Below are 19,277 nucleotides of genomic sequence, written 5' to 3' on the forward strand. Positions count from 1 at the left end.
ATGACCTCAAAGATACATGACTAAATATCAGATACGGTCAAAATACTAGCCTTAATATTACACACAGCGTATGTGTGTGTGTGTGCGCGCACACATACGGCTGTTAAATCTGTTTGTTGAGCTGGATTATCCGCAGAGGATTACATTGCTTACACTGAAAAACAAAATGGATATTTGACTAATTAACACAATTTCGCTAATCATTATTTCAACCAATCACATACAACGCCATAGACGAAATGAAGCCAGTGATTTGACAAGGCACATCCACTTGGAACAAATTTTGAAACGAGCACCAGTTCCGGTATAAGTGCAGTCAAATTTGAGGTGAAAATGCATTTTTGTTGCATTCAATTTTTTCAACAAAAAGCCTTCTTTGTATACATTAAAGCTCACAAATTACTGGAGCGCCAATGCATTTAACCGAAACTATTGGAACGTTTATATCAAATCTGTCGTCATACTCAAAACTCAATCGAAGTGGGCATAACTTTCGAAGTCACCGGCTATAATTTCGAAAAAAGAAAAAAAGAATTGGATGACGCTTAAGCTTCGCCTTTAAGAGAGGAACGCGATAGAGTTCAAACATCCCTGACTGCTTGTCACGCTTCCCGTCAACCGCAGCTTTCTTGCCTGTGCCCGGAGCCGAGCGTGATGGCGGTGTTGCAAGGAACGGAGCGGGACACCGCACTCGGAAAAGGGCTTTGTGTTTGAGTTTCCGCGTAACAGAAATATGTTTTCTGGTATACTCAAATTAAACTCAGACGCTATCATGTCTGATGGTAGTGCCTAGGCCGTGCTTTACGATTTTTCTGGCGTGTTTTGCTTAGAGGAACTCATCTAGTTCAGTAACGCATCCGCGCCACGCGGAGGACCTGCGTTGTCGTGGTCCGGAATGATTTTTCGCCAAGCGACGTCCGGCGCCGGATTTCTTGCGACGCGGTGCCGCTAACGCTATCGCATTATTTGCCCAACAGTGATGAGTTTAAAACATCACGAGTGAAAAATTGGAAGTGGTGGAATGTTAATTTGGATTTCTTTACAATTAACGCGCGATAATTGGGCGACATGCCACGGCCAACTGCTAACAAGAAAAGCGCCCCGAATATATATATAATATCAGAAGCAGAGTAAAGCCGGCAATCGCCGGGACAGCCTCTTTTCTGCTTTTCTCCATTATATATATATATATATATATATATATATATATATATATATATATATATATATGTGTGTGTGTGTGTGTGTGTGTGTGTGTGTGTGTGTGTGTGTGTGTGTGCGTGCGTGCGTGTGTGTGTGTGTGTGTGTGTGTGTGTGTGTGTGACTTATCAATTACATGGATCAGACAACCGTTGGTCTGCTGAAGTAGACAGGGAATATACATTTGACGACTTGTCCATAAGTGCCAGGCTTCCCGAAAAATTTTTGTGCCAAGGAAAAGGCAATGCAGTCGCGGGAGGCCGATGATTAGCTGATGGAATGTGACGAAGAAATTTATGGGCTTTGAATGAAATCTGATGCCGTATAGAGGTGACTGAAAACCATGGGGAGAGGTCTTCGTCCTTGCAGTGGAGAATAAATATGTTTATGGTGATGATAATAGCAATGATTGATGTCGGTTTTCAAGTACTTTCGTACCGTAGCGACCAATTAAGGCTTTCTGGAAAGTACTAAAAAAAGCCACAGTTGCGCCCGAACGGCGAAGCATAAATAGCGATAGCAATGTATCAGGCAACTAAGAAAGTAATGTACGTAGTTATATCGGTCGCGTTAATGGCCCTAAAACATTTGCTTAGAAATTAAATTACCAAGCATGGTGTTGCTTCTTAAGGCACAGGGATCAGACACGAAGACCTATCACTCGATGACCGCGAACTGTCGCAGCGATGGTGATGAAGAGCGCTGGACGCAGGAAGCGAATTAATACTTTGCGCTGCCTCTCACTTCAACTCGTCTCCGAAACTTTCCGCGTCCTCCAACACTATAGGTCCACGGGAACGCAGGGCACGCACCGCCACCAGCCATTTCGGCTCGCCCCTTGACGTTGCACCAGCCGCAGATTTTCTCCGAGATAAGGCGCGTGGGCAGCGCATGTGCTCAGCCACGCGATGCTCACCCGTGGCCTGGCTAGGGGCCCAAGCCGGGCTAGAGGAGAGGCGGGTTCGCTTTCCCCTTCTTGCGCACACTTGAGCGTTCAACAACATTAGGCGCGTAGGAAGAGGGCTTGCATAAGCCACCATCGTTCTCGGTTCAACTTCCCGCCCACAGCATGCGCCGCGACGGGAAGGATCTTATCACTTTTAGACTTAAGTACAAAACATCATGGCGTCGGCGAAACTTCGCTGGGAGTGTCCATGTACTTGCTATCGCAATAACAAAATATTTAGGGAAACCTTTATTGCAAGCAAGGATGGAGTCAAATACAGAAGCACCTTGAGTTCATTATTGTGACCAATAAGCGACTCAAGGATTTTTTTTGCACATTGTTCCTTTAAATACCCCTAGTACTAGAGGTATTATTTGCGTATGATAGCAAGAATGAAGGTACGAGAGACAGTCTTCGTACTCTTAACGCGTATGCATACATACACCAAAGGAAAATGAATGCGTTTTCTGTGACACCTGCTCAAATGATTAACGCGTTGCGAACGCCTAGAGAGATGCGCAAAGAGCTCCTTAATGAGAAAGAGCCGTACCATTTAATTTCGCGTTCCTTCGAATACGTAAACGAGGGTGCGTATAGCTGAGGCCCAGTCAGCACCTCGTTAACTTAGATCGCTTTAATTAAGCTCGCGCCACGTTGACGCCAGATAACTTGCAGTCACAACAAAACACAAAGAAAGGCGCCAACATCTCCTAAATATTATATATTAAGGAAAAATAAAAATTAATAGAAGTCACGAACATAAAAAAGGTAGCTTACTCAATGGAGATGCCTGGCGGTTGTCAGGTTAATGCCGCCAGCAGTATTCGCCTGTCACAGCTACTAAGCAGGCAACATTGCCCAAATCAAGTAGGCTCGGTTCGAAACTCTTTGTTCCACCTTAATCGAGGCGCTCTAAAGATGAATACCAATTTTACTCGGGGCGCTATACTGGATGTTCTTAAATTCCAGAATTGTCGACTGCGCCATCCTGTAAACACTGATTGGTCCAAACGCCTGCTCCGGCGCCCTTGATTGGCGCAGAACGATACCTTTACAAAGTTTGACAACGTGGCCGAACATGACAATATCCAAAATAGTGCTGCCAGATTGATCCATTATGCTTATGGAGCTGCCAAAAGGTCTGCCTTACACTGGTTACGGAGGTCTCGTAACCTAAAGCAGAGGAGCAATGGAACCACTGGCGACATCAATCTTGGAAGCTTCCGCGTCGCCTTCACGTGGTATCATAGCTTATCCCAACTTCCGCTCGGCACTGTTCTAATGTCTGAGGACGAAGAAATTATTAGCTTGCATTCAAGGGTCGGCGAAGTCTATGTTAAACCCTTTAGGAAACCTTCTGTTTTAAACCCTTTAGGATATAGAAATGCAAAAGTACCGCGAAGTTCGTGACGCCAGCATGACGTCACCCGTGCAGGCGCGAAATTTTTAAAAAGAGGTTTGTTCTTCGTTTTCACCTTCATAAACCGAAACCGAAGAAAGGAAAGGGAAAAAAAGCTCAGTGAAAAGTGGGTTGAGAACGGGGTGCATTAAAAAAGAATTGGGGATATCCACCGCACATCTTGGGATCTATGTGAAGCGAAGCTTTCCTCGAAGGGTGAATTGAATGCTACACAACTAACTGCGATGCCTACAACTGTGCTCATCCCCTGCAGCGTGGAACCTCGTGCAGTGCTTACGTGTATGCATCCTTAATGTCACCGATATTTATGCTTATGCCCTACACCGTCCACGAGCTATGCCGAAATGCAAGAACAATATTATCCGGCGGATGCACATTGTCAGACGTCGACGCATTCATGTTACGAAGACTAAGATGGCGTGTGACACGCGTGGAAATTAGAATGTTGATGCCAGGCGCATGCAGAGGCAAGTACGGCACATATGTAAATACATTTCACATATCTATTATGGAGCAATGGCCAAAACCGGGCCCATGCCCAGTGGCACGCACCCTATATAGCCGCAAGATTGGGGTATTCCAAAAAAGCAACAATGTCATCATCACCCCTACTATTATCATCATCATCAACCACGGCCTATTTTGGGTCCACTGCAGCACGAACCCCTCTCCCAGCGATCTACAATTACTCCTGATTGCTAGCCGATATATCATTCGTTATTCGTTTGCTAAGTCTATGTGCTATAGAGATGCCTATCAGTCAATACTGTATGTCAGGTTCTATGTCGTAATTTATTGTTCTTTTTATTCGCTCGGGTTCTCACGCTGCATCGAAATGAAATGAAATGTAAGCATGTAGGCCCGTTTCACGCTGATACTAGAAAAGCCACTTATAAAATGCGTCGTCCTTGAGAAATCGCTCATGGTCTTCAGGCTGGTCGCGTCTCAACTTCAAATTTAATACGCAGAACAGATGTGCGCTCCCTGGCGCTACCTTGCGAGTTAATTCAGAGCTATGTAAGCCGGTTTGTTGCATCTTATTCGGAGACACAGTACATAAGAAAGTGAAACACGGGACGGTAGGAAAAATAAATAAATAAATAAATAAATAAATAAATAAGGCTTTGATTTAATACATCATACGCTACCCGAGACATGAAATCATTTGGTCATCATTTTGTTGTGTGCGAAAAAAAAAAACTAATTAGTTTGAACGTCATGCGATATCCCTGTCTTGATTTCTTTCGCCACGCATGGTCTTACGAAAGGCTGAAAATGCCTCATGGGGTCTATGCCCCGCATACAGAAACACGAAACAATTTTACCCTCAGTACTTTCAACTTTACTGCAGCATTTTTTTAACACACACACAACAAAACCGTACGCCGGGACCGGCACAAAACGCTCCAAAGCTGCGGCTTGACGAGGTGCTTGCCCCATTATTTGGCAGAAACAAGAGACTGGGATAAAAAAGTGCACTTGAGAAAAAAAGTTGTCGCACATGAGTCAGACACATAACAAATGAAGCAAAATACTTGAGTACCGATTGCTTGGTGAAACTCAAGCACGCAGGCTGGAAACAGATGAGAACGCTTCAAGCACCAACGGACGAAGCAGCAGCAAAATAGAGAAAGCTGTATACTGCATTATTTGAAGCACCATAGTGGGAAATAAGAAAGATACGAAAGAAAATGCCTCCTGCGGTAAACTAGGTAATGTAGATACTTCGGAGACAAAGTTGGATGGCAGTGTGAGTTCGCGGAAACGTCGCTGCCCGTTTCGACATCACCTGAGCTGCTTCCCTTCTTTCGTCTTTGTATTTCATCCTTGGCATGATCGCACGATGATGAACATTGCTTAGGCTTTGCTACAACACAAGCAACGACTCACCGATAGCACAGTGAGAAAGTCGAGGCAACGTCTATCGCTGCAGAAAGAAATATTTTTTCACGGCTGTTCCCAAGGGCGTATGGTAATGGAGCTGACACCAACGATAGCACCAATCTTGTAAGTGAATACGGTGACCATGAGGGCCAAAGAAAGAACAAGAGAGGAACTATAGTACGGTTTCTCATGCACTGACACAGTGATAAGCGTTAGATAAGGGGGGCTGTTACAGAGGTGGGCAGTGTTAAAAAAAAAAAAGCTTGTATAGCTGAACACAGTCAATCGCGGTCAAAAAACGGGAAACTGTAGGAGATTTGCATGTGGGCGTAAGAACAGGAGCTGACACACGACGGCGGTCATTCTAAATGGGCAAACGTGGCGAATAAAGTAGCGATAAAGACCTTACTTGAAACAGGACTTGGCGACAGTCTACGATGGAGCAGAAAGCAAGAAAAGAAGCATCGCGTCGGCAGTGTAAGTTACTTCATCTGCGACACTGACGTCAGCATTTTTCGCTGAGCTGCCGAACGACAATTCGTTATAACCTGTCTCGCAAAGGAATGCTGCTCCTTGAAGTTCATCAGGTGGTGGGTGGGCGAGCAGTTGGAGTTAAAAATATATGTGTTGTAGGCATAGCATGCCAGCTGCGGTGGCTCAGTTGCTTTCGCCTGCTGTTGCTGAGTGCGAAGTTGGGGACTTCATTCCCAGCGACGGCATTAGTATGCCGGCTGAAACGGAATGTAAAGACGCTCGTATACGCGGCTACGCAGTAAAATAATTTACACCCTTTAAATTGAGAAAGGCTGTAAATGTGTCTATAGCTCACACACTTAGGGTGTCGGTTATATATATACGACACCCTAAGGGTGTGTGTTGTAGACACATTCACACCCTTTCTTCCCTTTTGAGGGTGTAAACTATTTTACAGTGCATGACGTTGGGCTGCTAAGCACGAGGTTGCGGGATCGAATCCCGGCCACGGCCGCAGCATTCCGATGGGGACGAAATGCGAAAACAGCCGTGTACTTAGATTTAGGTGCACGGTAAGGAACCTCAGGTGGTCTGAATTTCCGAGGACCCCCACTACGGCGAGCCTCATAATCAGAAAGTGGTTTTGGCATGCAAAACCCCATTATTTAATCAAGACGCTTGTATACCGACGGCGACCGTCAGATGGGGGCGTGTTAAATACTGCCAAGTGATAATAATCTGGATCCCTAGAATCTACCACAATATCTCTTCCAATCAATCAATCAATCGACTATATTAATATTTGTTAAGGAAGTCACTCAGTCAATCAATCAATGAAGAACCGTCTTCTTGTCGTGCTGTTCTTCCTTTCCATTTCCCGATGTACACCCCTTTCCCTCCACGGAGTAGCCGCGGTCAGAGAGAAAGCTACTGCTGCCGACCCCTGCAGGTTTCCATCATTGGATATTTCTCTCTGCCAGTGCCTCTTCCTTGCGCTGTGTTTATGAGACACTAGAGACCAACAAGTCGTCACTACCCTCCAGGTCCCGGCAATTCATGTTCGGCGACGATGAACTTGGGACTATCTAACGTAAAACAGAACTAAGCCTCGTCTCTGATCCCCTACACTTACGCCACGAAATCGTTTCCATGCTGCCCCAAGAACAATTGAAAGCAGGCAAGCTGGTGCAGTCTTATGGCGCAGAATAATGTTGGTAATGGTTTATGGTATAGAGCCACTTTGGTACTGGTTCATAGGTGGACGTTGGTTGCAGTTCATAGTGTATGGCCACGGCGTTGCGCTGCTGAGATCTAGGTAATGGGTTCGATCCCATCCTGCCACGGCGGTCGCATTTCGGTATGGGCGAAATGCAAAAACGCTCGTGTACTTAGGTTTAGGTGCAAGTTACCGTACCCCACGTGGTCAAAATTAATTCGAAGCAGGCCACTACTGCGTGCCTTATAATCAAACCAGGTCGTGGAAACCACATATTTCTTTATTTTCTTCATTACACTGTACGCTTAAGGTTAGCAAGGGCATATCTTGATATTCGTTGACGCTGTAGGATGCTGTTGCTGTTGGTTCACGGTGTTTTACAGGGTGTCGGTACTGGTCCACGGTGTAGGCGTTGGTACTAGTTGACGGCATGCTTCGTGGACTCGGGTGGGTGGGAAGCAAAGTTCCTGCGCGAAGGCAACGGGAATAAGGAGTCTGCGCCCGAGGAACTAACGAAAACAAAGAAAAAAAACTACCGCAACACTCTTCGATGCGCAAGCGCACGGGCGTTCCTTCCTTCTCCAGTGTTGCCAAAACGAGTGTGCCTAGCCTGTCAGCTTGGAGTTTGAGCGAAGCTCAGAGTGCCACGAGAGCTCATTAGCAGCCCGTGGAAGACGGATTTCCGTGTTCGAGCGGCGGGTCTCGGCCTGTTATCGTTATAGGGTCAGCGCGCGTGCCTCGTGAGGCATTCTTGCTATGTTTACTTCTATCGCCCTTGATGGCGAGACGCTTCCAGTGAGCCTGCCAGCCTTCCTTCCGGCTTCCTGTTGGGCTCGAGGAAGAGCGGCAAGTCTCTTTCGACACGGCTACGCGATGGGCTCGCGGAACTCCTAATTGAAAGTGTACTGCGGACGTTCCGAAGACAGCTCAGCCAGTTCCTAGGAGGTGCGTAATATTGAGGTTGATGCGACGGCTTCGCAGAGGCTGAAGGACGTTGTTATAACATTCGCCTTAGGCTGCGATCTGAGTTCAAGCTGAGAGAGAGAGAGAAAAAACATTTATTCGGACCATCGAGGTGGTTGCTCTTGAGGTCGAGTGGGTGGTGTCCTCATTCCAGGGCTCCACTGGCCATGGCTGCTCGACGTACTTGCTGGACGAGAGCTTCTTGTCCCGCCAAGGTATCGCAGGTCAGCTGTACCTCCCACCGCTCACATGACGTGCTAGGCGTCTTTAAGTGTTGAGGTTTGCCCCCACACCCCCACGAGATGTGAAAGAGTGTAGGGCGTGTGTCGCCGCACCAGGGGTAGATGCCGCGATATGTATCTGAGACTTTCTTTTGGTATCGATAATTTCATTTCTTTATTAACTGTGTATAAGGAAAGGTTTGCGCTTATATGTGGCGCCGAACACTGCTCTGGCATTGTAATTGTCCTTTCAATGGTCACACCGGAAAGGATTAGAAAGAAACAACAGAAAAACAAACGCGGGCGCACAGAGTTTCAAAATACGATATATAAATATTCACCCGATGTAAGTGTTCACCTTCCTTTATTCTGAACCACCGAATGATTGTGTGCGGTCCCTTTATAGAAACAGATGTTAAGCGTACCAAACCCAGTTAAAAGAGACTTCTGGGTTTTATGAACTTTATGCACTGAACACGTCATGCGCGTCATGTGACACAGGGTCGGAAATTTGAAATGGGACATTAAAAAATGTGAGCAAGGTGTTATGCAGTGTAACCAAAGAAAATAAAAATTTTGTGCATTCCATCAGTCCCACCTTATCATCATCGGCCCTGCTCAGCCACGACCTCGCCGGTCAACTGTGGGCCGTCCGGCACGCCGATGAAGGTACCCGTGCGCAAGGACTCGAGGCCGTCACCTAGGCTGGGGTGCTTGTGGCCCCACCCCGCCCAAATCGCCGGACATTTCGAATAAATTTTTCGCTCACTCACTCCCACCAGTCATTAGGAAAGATAACAGACCACGTACAAGAAGACTTGGGTGAGTCGTTAATAGTTCATTTTTATGGTGTTCACAGATACCACATATACTGAGGAATGAGCCTGTCCCTTATTCGCTTAGCATGTGCGCGCTGCCACCACCATCGAGATGAAATGACAACCATTCGTGACGACGACCAAAGCTAACGTAATTTCGACAGAACAAAATTAAATATTGCAACAGCTTGCAAACTATCGCTGCCTTTGTTGTGTAAGCTCCACATTGCAGCTGAAGGTTTTCAGCTTATGCTGCTTTTTTTTTTTAATTTATGTTGTTCCACAATTTTCACACTTATCTCCTCCTTTGAAAAGAAGGCAACAAGACTTGCAGAGCGGAACAGCGAAAAAAAGGAACCAAGGACAACATAAAGATAAGTAAGCTTTCCAACAAACAAATTGTTGCGCAACTTCTATTTCGCAGTGCGCAGAACGCTCGTGACAGCTGTTCACAACTAATTCTGTTTGACGTCATGAGTCTCAGCGTTGCACACTCTTGCGGTTGTCTGTGGGAATGAATATTTAAGCCAGTCTGCGGAGTATCTCGAAAATGAAAAGCGTGTAAAACTTCAGCACGACGAATAATAATGAAAAAGAAGGCTGCTTCCTGAACTGACAATAATATCTTTTTTCGAAAACATATGAGCTCGTCTTACGGTTGAACGCCTTTCCGGTAGCAATTTCATATCTTTCATTTTTTGGTCGCGTTCATGTGAAAGTTTTTCGCCAGGCGGATGAATTTTCGCAATGAAAATGACAAAAAAGGTACACTCGTTTAGGGAACGATGAATTGCAGCCTTTTCATCTTGAACGGTAGATTGAAACGACCAAAGACTAAAAGTAAGCTGAAACACCAAAATCAATTAATACGCTCTTCCCTTCGCCTATGAAGAGCAATAAAACAAAAAAAATGAAAGAGGGACGTTAGAAGCCGCAGGAGGAAAAACAGAAACAAAGCACGCCTGCAATCCAGTTTAACGACTGTAGATTACATCTATTAGTGCCGGGTAAACAGTATATCTCTTAAAAGCAATAAAAAGAGATTTGAACACAGCAGAGATGTAGCTGGTTAGGTAAAGCTATAGTTGGAACCTCCAACGGCCATTTCATTGCACAACCGTCATCTGCTCAGAGAGCCATCAGAGCCCAGCTACACTTTTTAAAAGACGACTGCGATCTGCGAGCGCCTTTGATTGTACGGTGCAGGCTGTTGCTTGCTCAAGCGCCATCACTTGTTCTTCCTTTCCTTCTTCCTTTTCTGCACGCTTCTCCCTCACCCAGTGCAGGGTAAGAAACCGCGTGCAACCTTTCCTTTCAATCTCTCTCTCTCACTGCCCGGTACCGTCAACCAGAGGACCTTCCACGAACGCCGTGCACAGATGGTAACATTACACAGTGATGGTATTATGGGTACTCTGCATTGGGCACATCGAGCGCATTTTACCCTAGGGTGAAATGAACAGCTGTCTATTGCAGTTGAGTTGCTCAATTTCATTTTTGTCCTTTCGTGGAATTTAACAATGTGTAAAGAGGATGCTGAAAACCTGCTCAGCTCGAGTTTTTTTTTTTTACTTTGCTTCGCAGCTGTATCTAGAGGGCCGGCTTTACGAGATCAGAAAAGACGCAAAGACAAAATACGGGTGGTGATGTAGTTGTGAAGTCTCCCCACCTGCTCCTCGTGACGTAATGAATTTAAGAGGACGTCTTCATGGGCCTGGTCATCTCTTTTTCTCATCAAAGCTGAACAACATTGGATTGTATATAAGCCAAAGAAAGATCTTTGCAGGTTTCCTGAACTTTTGCTGATGCGCAACGGTGAAAATACGAAAAAGAAATGCACTGAAATGAGTGATGGCCACAATGACATGCCTGTGCGAAGGTTTGGTGAAAAATTCATTTTAATAAAATTCTGGAGTTTTATATGCCAAATGATTATCAAGCACGCTGAAGTGGGGTACTCCTGATCAATTTCGACAGCCGGGAGTCATTTAACGTGCACCTCGATTTAAGTAAAGGAGAGTACAAAATCATGAATTTCATCCATGTTCGCGTTTTTTCTAATGATTAACATATCGGCACAACCTTAACAAGATCAGAGTTCTTAAACGATTCTTGTGTTGCGCTTTAGCGTACTTTTAAAACTCCGCACTGAAAATATCTCAAGACGACAACAAATTGGATCACAGGAACAGAAACTCGTAATACTGCGACGATGAACATCTAAAGAACAACTTTCGAGGTCTACGGCAGAAAAATTGGAGAAATTAAAGTTCACCAACCGTTTACTTCAGCTTGCACAATGGTAGATTGGAGAAATTAGCATATCGTGTAATGAAGTAAATGTTAGAGCTGAATAAGGCAAACATGTGCCGTAATGTAGATGCCATAAAGTACATGTGCCATAAAGTCCATTTCACACAGAATCTCAAGGTAAAAGTAGCACGGCCCTTTGAAGTATTCGCGGTACATTTATGAAATTGTATCGTCCGTGGTGCGACAATCGCACCTTAAGGGAACATTTGACTGTTCATGTATTCTAGTTATTCGCTGAAGTAACGAATCGACAGTAATTCAGACTGATTTTTTTTTCGTTAAGTAGGCGGCTGTGAAAAAAAGTGAGGGCGAACATATTTGGGATACAAAATATCGTTTTAAAGCAAAATGAAAAGCTACCAAACGAAGAAAAAGAACGTCTGCCACAGCGTAATACGAAGCAGCTGTTCGCTAAATCACATTGGACACAATTGACAGTTTTCAACCATTGCTGGAGAATTACTCTCTGTGCCTGTAAATACAGGTGCAATGTACAAAAACAGACACATAATGATTTCATGTGAGTGACTAAGTTATGACAGTCCGCGGCGAACACCATGAACAGCCGGCTAAGACGTACAAAAATGAGAGCATCTAGTGTGAGCTTATGTTGGAAACAGTTCGCCGCAAAATAGTGTCATGCGAGCGGGCCCGAGTCAGCTGTGAGATAGCAGAACGATATTTGGAGCTAGACCTTTATCATGAGTGTTCTACTAGCTGGAATCACCCATCTATAGAGGTTCGGCAATTTATCATTTAGGCCACTGGGTCTTTCGTAGAGCAAATTCTCTTTGCATTTTTTTAGAAACCGTAGCGCCAATAAAAGCGGGACATGGAACAATTCCACCAAGGGGGACACAGGTTACGCAACGTTTGGATGTCAAATGCACGCAAGCCGCAGCTGGCGCGAGAGTTACGTCATTTGTCCAATCGTTGCAGTGCGACCAACGAGCTCGCTTTGTCTTTCCCGTTCTTTAACTTGGCCGTGCCTAAAAGGTACACAGGTGCGACACTGCGCTAGTGCTTCAAAAATGCTGTTTCAGGCAGTGCATATCATAGGAACTGGACGTTGCCGTTTCTGACGCGTTCAAAAGGGTAAGACAGGGAAACGCTAACGCAGTAAAGTGAAGTTGCAGCTGACATGTGAAACACATGTGCAATAACCTTGCGCAGGTGTGCACATAGTTCTGAACATTGAAATTAGTTTATCAAGCCAATCCGTAAGTTGCGCTGCGGGGGGGGGGGGGGGGGGAGGGTTGCAAAGTTAAGCTCTTAGCATGAATTTTCCATATTCGACATTCGACAAACTGCTTTGTCACAATCCAAAATACTTTGGTGGAGACACAAAAAGTAGCTGTTTTACCCGAAAGAGCAAACCAATGATTGCGATAGCAAACTTAATATTAGACAGCTATTGGCACTAAGGTTGGTAGCCTGATCAGCTGTAAAGCTGCTGTGACCAATTGCTTACTAAACTAAATTAATCAAGCAGGATCTCGAGTGCGCACAGGCAAAAATGAAGACATCTCACTCGGTGACCGCGGACACTCGCTGTCAGAACCTTGGCGTGATGAAGAGCGGCAACAGCGACGAGCGAACTCCCCTTCATGCAGCCTCTCGCTTCAACGCAAACTAGGCGCGCGAGAACCCAGTGCACACGAAGCCATCAGCTATCTTGGGTTGGTTAGGCTTTGAACCCAGCGCATATTGCCTCCATGCCACGGCCGGAGTAGAAGTGGAGACGCGCGCAACGCTGCTTCCCCCCTTCCTCTTAGCACGCGAATAATCTCCGCTCTCTCCCCCTCCCTCCTCTGCATTCACAAGAAGTCGGCGCGACCTCTCCCTGCTTTCCTCTCTTGTACGGAGTGTCCAAATAATTGCTATCGCAATAAAACGGGCGGTTATCACAAGATGACACGTAAGTATTTTGCTAGGTACAGCTGTCGTTCAGGGACAACGCTCATTTCACCACTAATGATAACACAATATCTGAGCGAGAAACTCGAGTCGCGAGTGTACAAATCTTTTTTAAGTTCCACGAGTACTAATTTCTCAGAACGTAGTCACATGAGAGATGTGTTCTTTGTCGTACGAGATAAATAAAAAAAAGTACTTCGCAGTGTTGGCTCGAGTATGCGACCCGCAGTGTCGAGAGTCATGTGTCTGTCGACGATGTATTAAAAATTCTAAAGAGGCACACGGCGTCGCAAAAGTTGTCGAAACAAAACACTGCTCCCTTGAAGAGCTCCTTGCGCTTGAGCAGTGCGTCTGGAAAGGGCAAATATTTCTGTAATCACATTCCTTTCAACGTCCTCGCCTCGCTAACAAAGTTAGAGGCCTGATGTATGCGAATTCCAATGACTCGGAGAATTTTGTTGCCACTTAAGAAAACAAAAAGAAGCAGATAAATAGACTTGCACGGCAGTTTCCAATGCACGAGAATGAACAGAGGGCTGCTTCTGCTCTGCTGTTAGCATTCCTCGCCCATTTCGCAAGACTGGAAAATTCTGGACGCGCCGGCTCGGCGCCTTACGTCCTGTCGACACGAAAGCTTCTCGCGAGAAAAGACGCCAATCAAGTACCTAGCATTAACGGCAGGAATTCAATCGCTGCACAGTACAAATCTGTTCGAGCCAGCTAGGTAGAAAAGGCGGAGCGTTGTCCAGGTTCTCAAAGCGTTAAACAGCAGCAACCGATGCATACCCAGCAATTCTGGACACTGCTCCTCTGGCCATCTGTAAATCTTCACCACAGAGCACATACGTAACTCAGTAGGCAGTACTTCCAGTAAGATCGACCGCACTTCAACAGCTATCAAAGTTACCAACTATGACAGTTATCAGAGTCGAGAAGCTACTTCTTTTCCGTAACTTATGCATTCACAATATTTAGTCATAACTTCTCTAATACAACGCTTGTCTAGTCATAACGCTACTATAACTGAGCAAGGAAGTTACCAATAAGTGAATAACTAAAAACAAAAACAAGTTCTGGTGCTTTACGTGCCCAGTACCACGATATGATTATGAGGACGCCGTAGTAGGGGACTGCAGATTAATTTTTACCACCTGGGATTTCTTTGACGTGCAAAAAAGTCTAAGTACACGCGCGTTTTTTCGCATTGGAACCCCATCGGCATGTAGCCGCCGCGGCAGGGATTCGATTCCGCGACATGAAGCACAGTAGCGCAACGCCAATCGCCACGGCTCTATCGCGGTGTGTGCGCGACTAAATGCTGCAAACGCGTGTGTTATTAGAATGGAGCACCCTGTCTACGTTGATAGCTGAAGGTTTTCGAAATTCGGCCGATATTTCGAAATATCCCGTTTTGAAAACGCTGCCCATTGAGTTGCGATGACGAATTACGACGGCGGATTGCGGTAAAGTTCAACAGACGGCCAAAGGGGGGCAATGTTTAGAATTCCTGGACCTAGATTTGTGGTGCAGACTCAATACCGACGGCGCAACGCAAAACGAAAGCTCTCTTTAATACCAATAAACGCTGCTACATTTCGAAACGACGCATGAGTGTTCCAGAGAAGGATTAGAGGCTGCTCTTGCACTGGAGAGGATGCTTGATGCAACTTTTTCTGAGCACTACACGTTTTTCTTGAGTCTTGTCCTGGGACGTGGGGGAGGAAGACGAAGTGATTCTTTGATAGAACGCTTCTACGTTTGTCTCCGCTTTTTCGCTTTGTTTTCCTGCATTTCTGGGAGCTGCCGCTCCCTCCTTGCGGCAATGGATGAAGAAATCTCCGAGGACTTTCCTGATGTGCAGCCGTCAGGTCGGGTAGCGTCCAGGAAACGTGGAAGTGCGTCAGGCGATACAGACAGCGAGGCCACTGAGATATGTTCGGACAGCTACGACTCGTCGGACGATGACTTCCAGGTCGTGATGAGTAGATCAGCGAAAAGAAGACTACTGCAGGCATCTTCGTCGCCAAGTGCTTCTACCGTGAAGAGTGCACCGCTGCGCTGGCCGCACACTGTGCTCTTCATGCCCGTGGACCCGGCGACCAATTTGCGGCTCCTCAACAGGCAGGTCCTCTCTTGCTTACTTGAGAGAATCGCACCAAATGAGATTAAAGACGTGCGAATAAACTCGCGGAAGAATGTCCTGGCAGTTGATGTTTTACATCGCAGCGCCCTACAACACCTACGTAATATAACTGATATCGACAATGTAAAGGTGCGATCAATGATCCCCACAGGCGGCGATGGTACTGCGGGCGTCATTTATGACGTCGACGTTGCCATTTCTAATGACGACTTGCCAACACTGATAAAGCCAACGACAGAAGGCAATTTCATTACAAGGATTTCCAGATTGGGAACCACACGCTGTGTGAAGATTTTGTTTGAAGGAGACAGCCTTCCTTCCCACGTCAAAGTAGGACATGTCCGCCATCCAGTACGACCATTCGTACCGAAGCCCCTCCAGTGTTTCAAGTGTTGCAAGATTGGCCACGTGAAGGGTGTCTGTGTGAACAACGTCGTGTGCCCGCGGTGCTCTGAGTCTCATTCAGAAGACGCCTGCAACGCACATGTTCTAAAATGCCCTAACTGCAGCGGTCCTCACAAGGCCTCATCAAAGGATTGCCCGCGGATGCGGACGGAATTCACCATTCTAAAACGAATGGTGCGGGACAATTCAACGCATCGAGAGGCTGCTACCGCTGTTCGGCGACGTCGGCATCGACACCGAAAACGTTCCCGAAATTCCGAAACTGCAGATAGGTACCCGCCAGCTACCGTCAGACGGACTGCCGCATCACCGCACTACGCCACCAAGACAGATACAAGGAAAGCAAGCAAAGCGGGGAGGCTCGCCCGTCCTGAAGAATGGCCTGAGCTACCGAGCGCACAACTCCCTGCTAAGTTACTTCAAAACGCACCGACTTCGACGGCTTCTGCACCTGTTGAAGCGACGCTGACTGATGATCTCCAGGTCATCAACATTCTGCGGTCCCTCATGAATGCCATTCGCGTTATACTTACCAACATGAAGTCTTCGTCTGCGCAAAGCGCACTACAGGTGCTGGACACTTTGAGTCCAGTACTTGCAGCTCTTGGTTAAAATCATGGCTCTCCAGAAGCCGTCGTTTCGTGACGAAGTCCGAAACGCATCGATATTTCAGTGGAACGCTAGAGGACTGAAGTCACGCATGTCGGACTTTCGACAGTTTGTGTTCACGAATAAGTTCCCAATCATCGTCATCTGCGAGCCCTTATCAGATAACATCAGACTGTCCGGGTATGAGTGTTTCATGTCCGCCACCCACGGAGAATGCAGCAAGATCATCGTATTCATGCGACGTGATCTTACGTATGTCCATCACCCAGTGTCGCCTGACCAAGAAAACCAATACGTATGTCTGACAGTAAAGAAAGGCAAGCTCACTTTCACATTAATTGGAGCCTACATATCGCCCTCAAGTCGGCTGGACTGCGAGAGATTACGGCGAATCACGACGGCGACTCCGCAGCCTTTGGTGATTACTGGAGATTTTAATGCCCACCACCATCTCTGGGGAAGTTCTAATATCAACTCGAGGCAGAAAATTAGTGTCATTTGCTTCCGAACAAGAACTGTGCTTGTTAAATGATGGAAGCCCCACCTTCCTGCGTGGAACTGCCTACTGTAGTTGCCTGGACCTGACCTTTGTTTCACGCTCTTTCACTAGAAAGGTCAGGTGGTTTCCGGATATTGAAACGCGGGGAAGTGACCACCTACCCACTTATCTTAGGGTTGAAGGGTTGACGGACTCCAGGTTGGCCGGCGTCACACAATGTATCGACTGGCCAATGTTCAAGTCAATTGTCGAAGACGGCTGTCGTGATGACTTGTCCTCTAGCCTAGAGGACATCATAAAAGGTGCCCTAGAGGTTGCGAAACATTCGCTTCTGAGAACGTATGCACGCACCGAATACGACATCGAGCTAGAGAAGCTTCGTGCAATTCGTCGTCGTGCAGAGCGAAGATACAGGCGCACGAAGTCTGTACATGACTTGAGGTTGGCCAGAAGAACTCAAAAGAAGATTCAGCGTCGCATGGACAAACTCGCATCGCAAAGATGGAAATCATTCTGCGAATCTTTGGATCCACGAAAACCTTTGTCTCACATATGGAGAACTGTTCGTGGCCTCCGTGGAACCCCTCAGCAGCGCCACCCTTTTAAGTCTTTGGCCCTTCACCAACAATGCAGCGAGATTGACGTAGCGGAAGCTTTCTGCAGGAGGATTGCTGGCGAAAGTTCCGCTGGAACATCGACGCTCCACCACTCACCGGTTTCACGCGACCCCCGCATGGATAGTTCTTTCTCCATGGACGAGCTCGACGCTGCACTGGCCTTGTGCAAGCGTTTATCTTCACCAGGACCCGACGGTATAACCTACCGTGCCCTATGTAATCTTGGCGAAGAGGCTCGAAAAGTGCTCCTGCTCTTGTTCAACAGCTCCTGGCAGACAGGTACGGTTCCCCAGGAATGGAAGACCAGTCGCCTAATTCCACTACTCAAGCCTGGCAAGTCGCCTGTAGACATTGCATCATACCGACCAATTGCGCTTGCCAGTTGCATCGGAAAACTAATGGAGAGGATGGTTCTAGCACGGCTAGAATGGTACCTCGAACATTACCAGGTATATCCAGATGCAGTGGCCGGCTTCAGGCGTGGCCGTTCTTCCATAGACAACGTTATCGACTTAGTGACGTACGTCGAGCACCAGAAGTCCTGCAAAAGATTATCTGCTGCCCTGTTTCTGGATGTTAAAGGAGCGTACGATAACGTCACGCACGAAGCGATTTCCAACGCGTTAGAGGCATCTCTGGATAAGTAGCTATCTACATAAGAGATCCTTTTTCGTACTTACCGAGGATGGCCCGACCTCGCAGCATTACAGTAACCGTGCGGTGCCTCAGGGCGGAGTACTCAGCCCAACGCTCTTCAGTCTAACACTCATTGGACTCACCGACATCCTGCCAGGCACCGTTAGGCTCTCCATCTACGCCGACGACATTTGCATTTGGACGTCAGCTGTGACGCGACTGCAGCTTCGCGCGCGGCTTCAAAAGTCAGCCACTTTAACATCATCCTACCTTAGAGAACAAGGACTTCGTATATCATACGAAAAGTGCGCAGCGGTGGCATTTACCAGGAAATCAATGTCTCCATACGTGATATCCGTCGACAGACACATGATCTCGTACAACACGAGTCACAGATTTTTGGGAGTGGTCCTTGATAAAAATCTCTCCTGGAACCCTCATGTGAATTATGTGAAAAAGCGCCTGACAGGAATTTGTCATATGTTTAAGTTCCTTGCAGGAAAGACCTGGGGAGTACCAATACACTCTATGCTGCAACTGTACAGGGTACTTTTTATTGGATTCCTACGGTACAGCCTACCGGTCATGTCCAACACCTGCAGAACTAACCTGAATATAATTCAAAGCATCCAAGCCCAAGCCCTCAAGATATGTCTCGGTCTACCGCGGAGTGCGTCAACGACTGAGGTTATTGCAGTCGCTCAAGATTTCACTATTAAAACGCACATTATCATTGAAACAATGCGTGTGCACATACGACACTTTGCCCGGACCCCTACCCACCACCTAGCAAGTCTCCCAGTAGATAGGCCCCACACGACATTCAGTGCGACTGTCTTCGCGCACCGTGCCTCTTTCAGGTCAGGTTACACACCTGCGGCAAGGCCTTCCAGTCCTCCATGGTGTATGCGCCGTACTCAAGTGAACCTTACAATCCCAGGCCTTCAGAAACAGTCGGACTTGCCATCATCAGCGCTCAAGCAACTAACTTTACTT

At 46.7% G+C, this 19,277-nt stretch overlaps 1 protein-coding gene and 1 long non-coding RNA gene across 5 annotated transcripts in view; one reads left to right on the forward strand and one right to left on the reverse strand.

Annotated features, from left to right (window-relative positions):
* Positions 1–19,277, reverse strand: part of Syt1 (Synaptotagmin 1) — a 180,758-nt gene that overhangs the window by 74,800 nt on the left and 86,681 nt on the right. Inside the window, exon 1 of one of the 4 annotated variants that reach the window (XM_075674272.1) lies at positions 18,326–18,365. The exons of 2 other annotated variants lie outside the window; for them this stretch is intronic. In XM_075674272.1, the coding sequence (XP_075530387.1) occupies positions 18,326–18,350 (25 nt within the window). In that variant the 5' untranslated portion in view covers positions 18,351–18,365. Of the gene's footprint in view, positions 1–5,859; positions 5,991–18,325; positions 18,366–19,277 lie in introns of those variants that run through there. One more of the 4 variants, XM_075674275.1, reaches the window with a different exon arrangement.
* The window catches only part of LOC142563682 (uncharacterized), a 31,126-nt gene that overhangs the window by 4,027 nt on the left and 7,822 nt on the right, over positions 1–19,277 (forward strand). The gene's annotated exons all lie outside the window — the stretch shown is intronic.

This window comes from Dermacentor variabilis, chromosome 11, assembly GCF_050947875.1.
Source record: "Dermacentor variabilis isolate Ectoservices chromosome 11, ASM5094787v1, whole genome shotgun sequence".
Lineage (NCBI taxonomy): Eukaryota > Metazoa > Arthropoda > Arachnida > Ixodida > Ixodidae > Dermacentor > Dermacentor variabilis.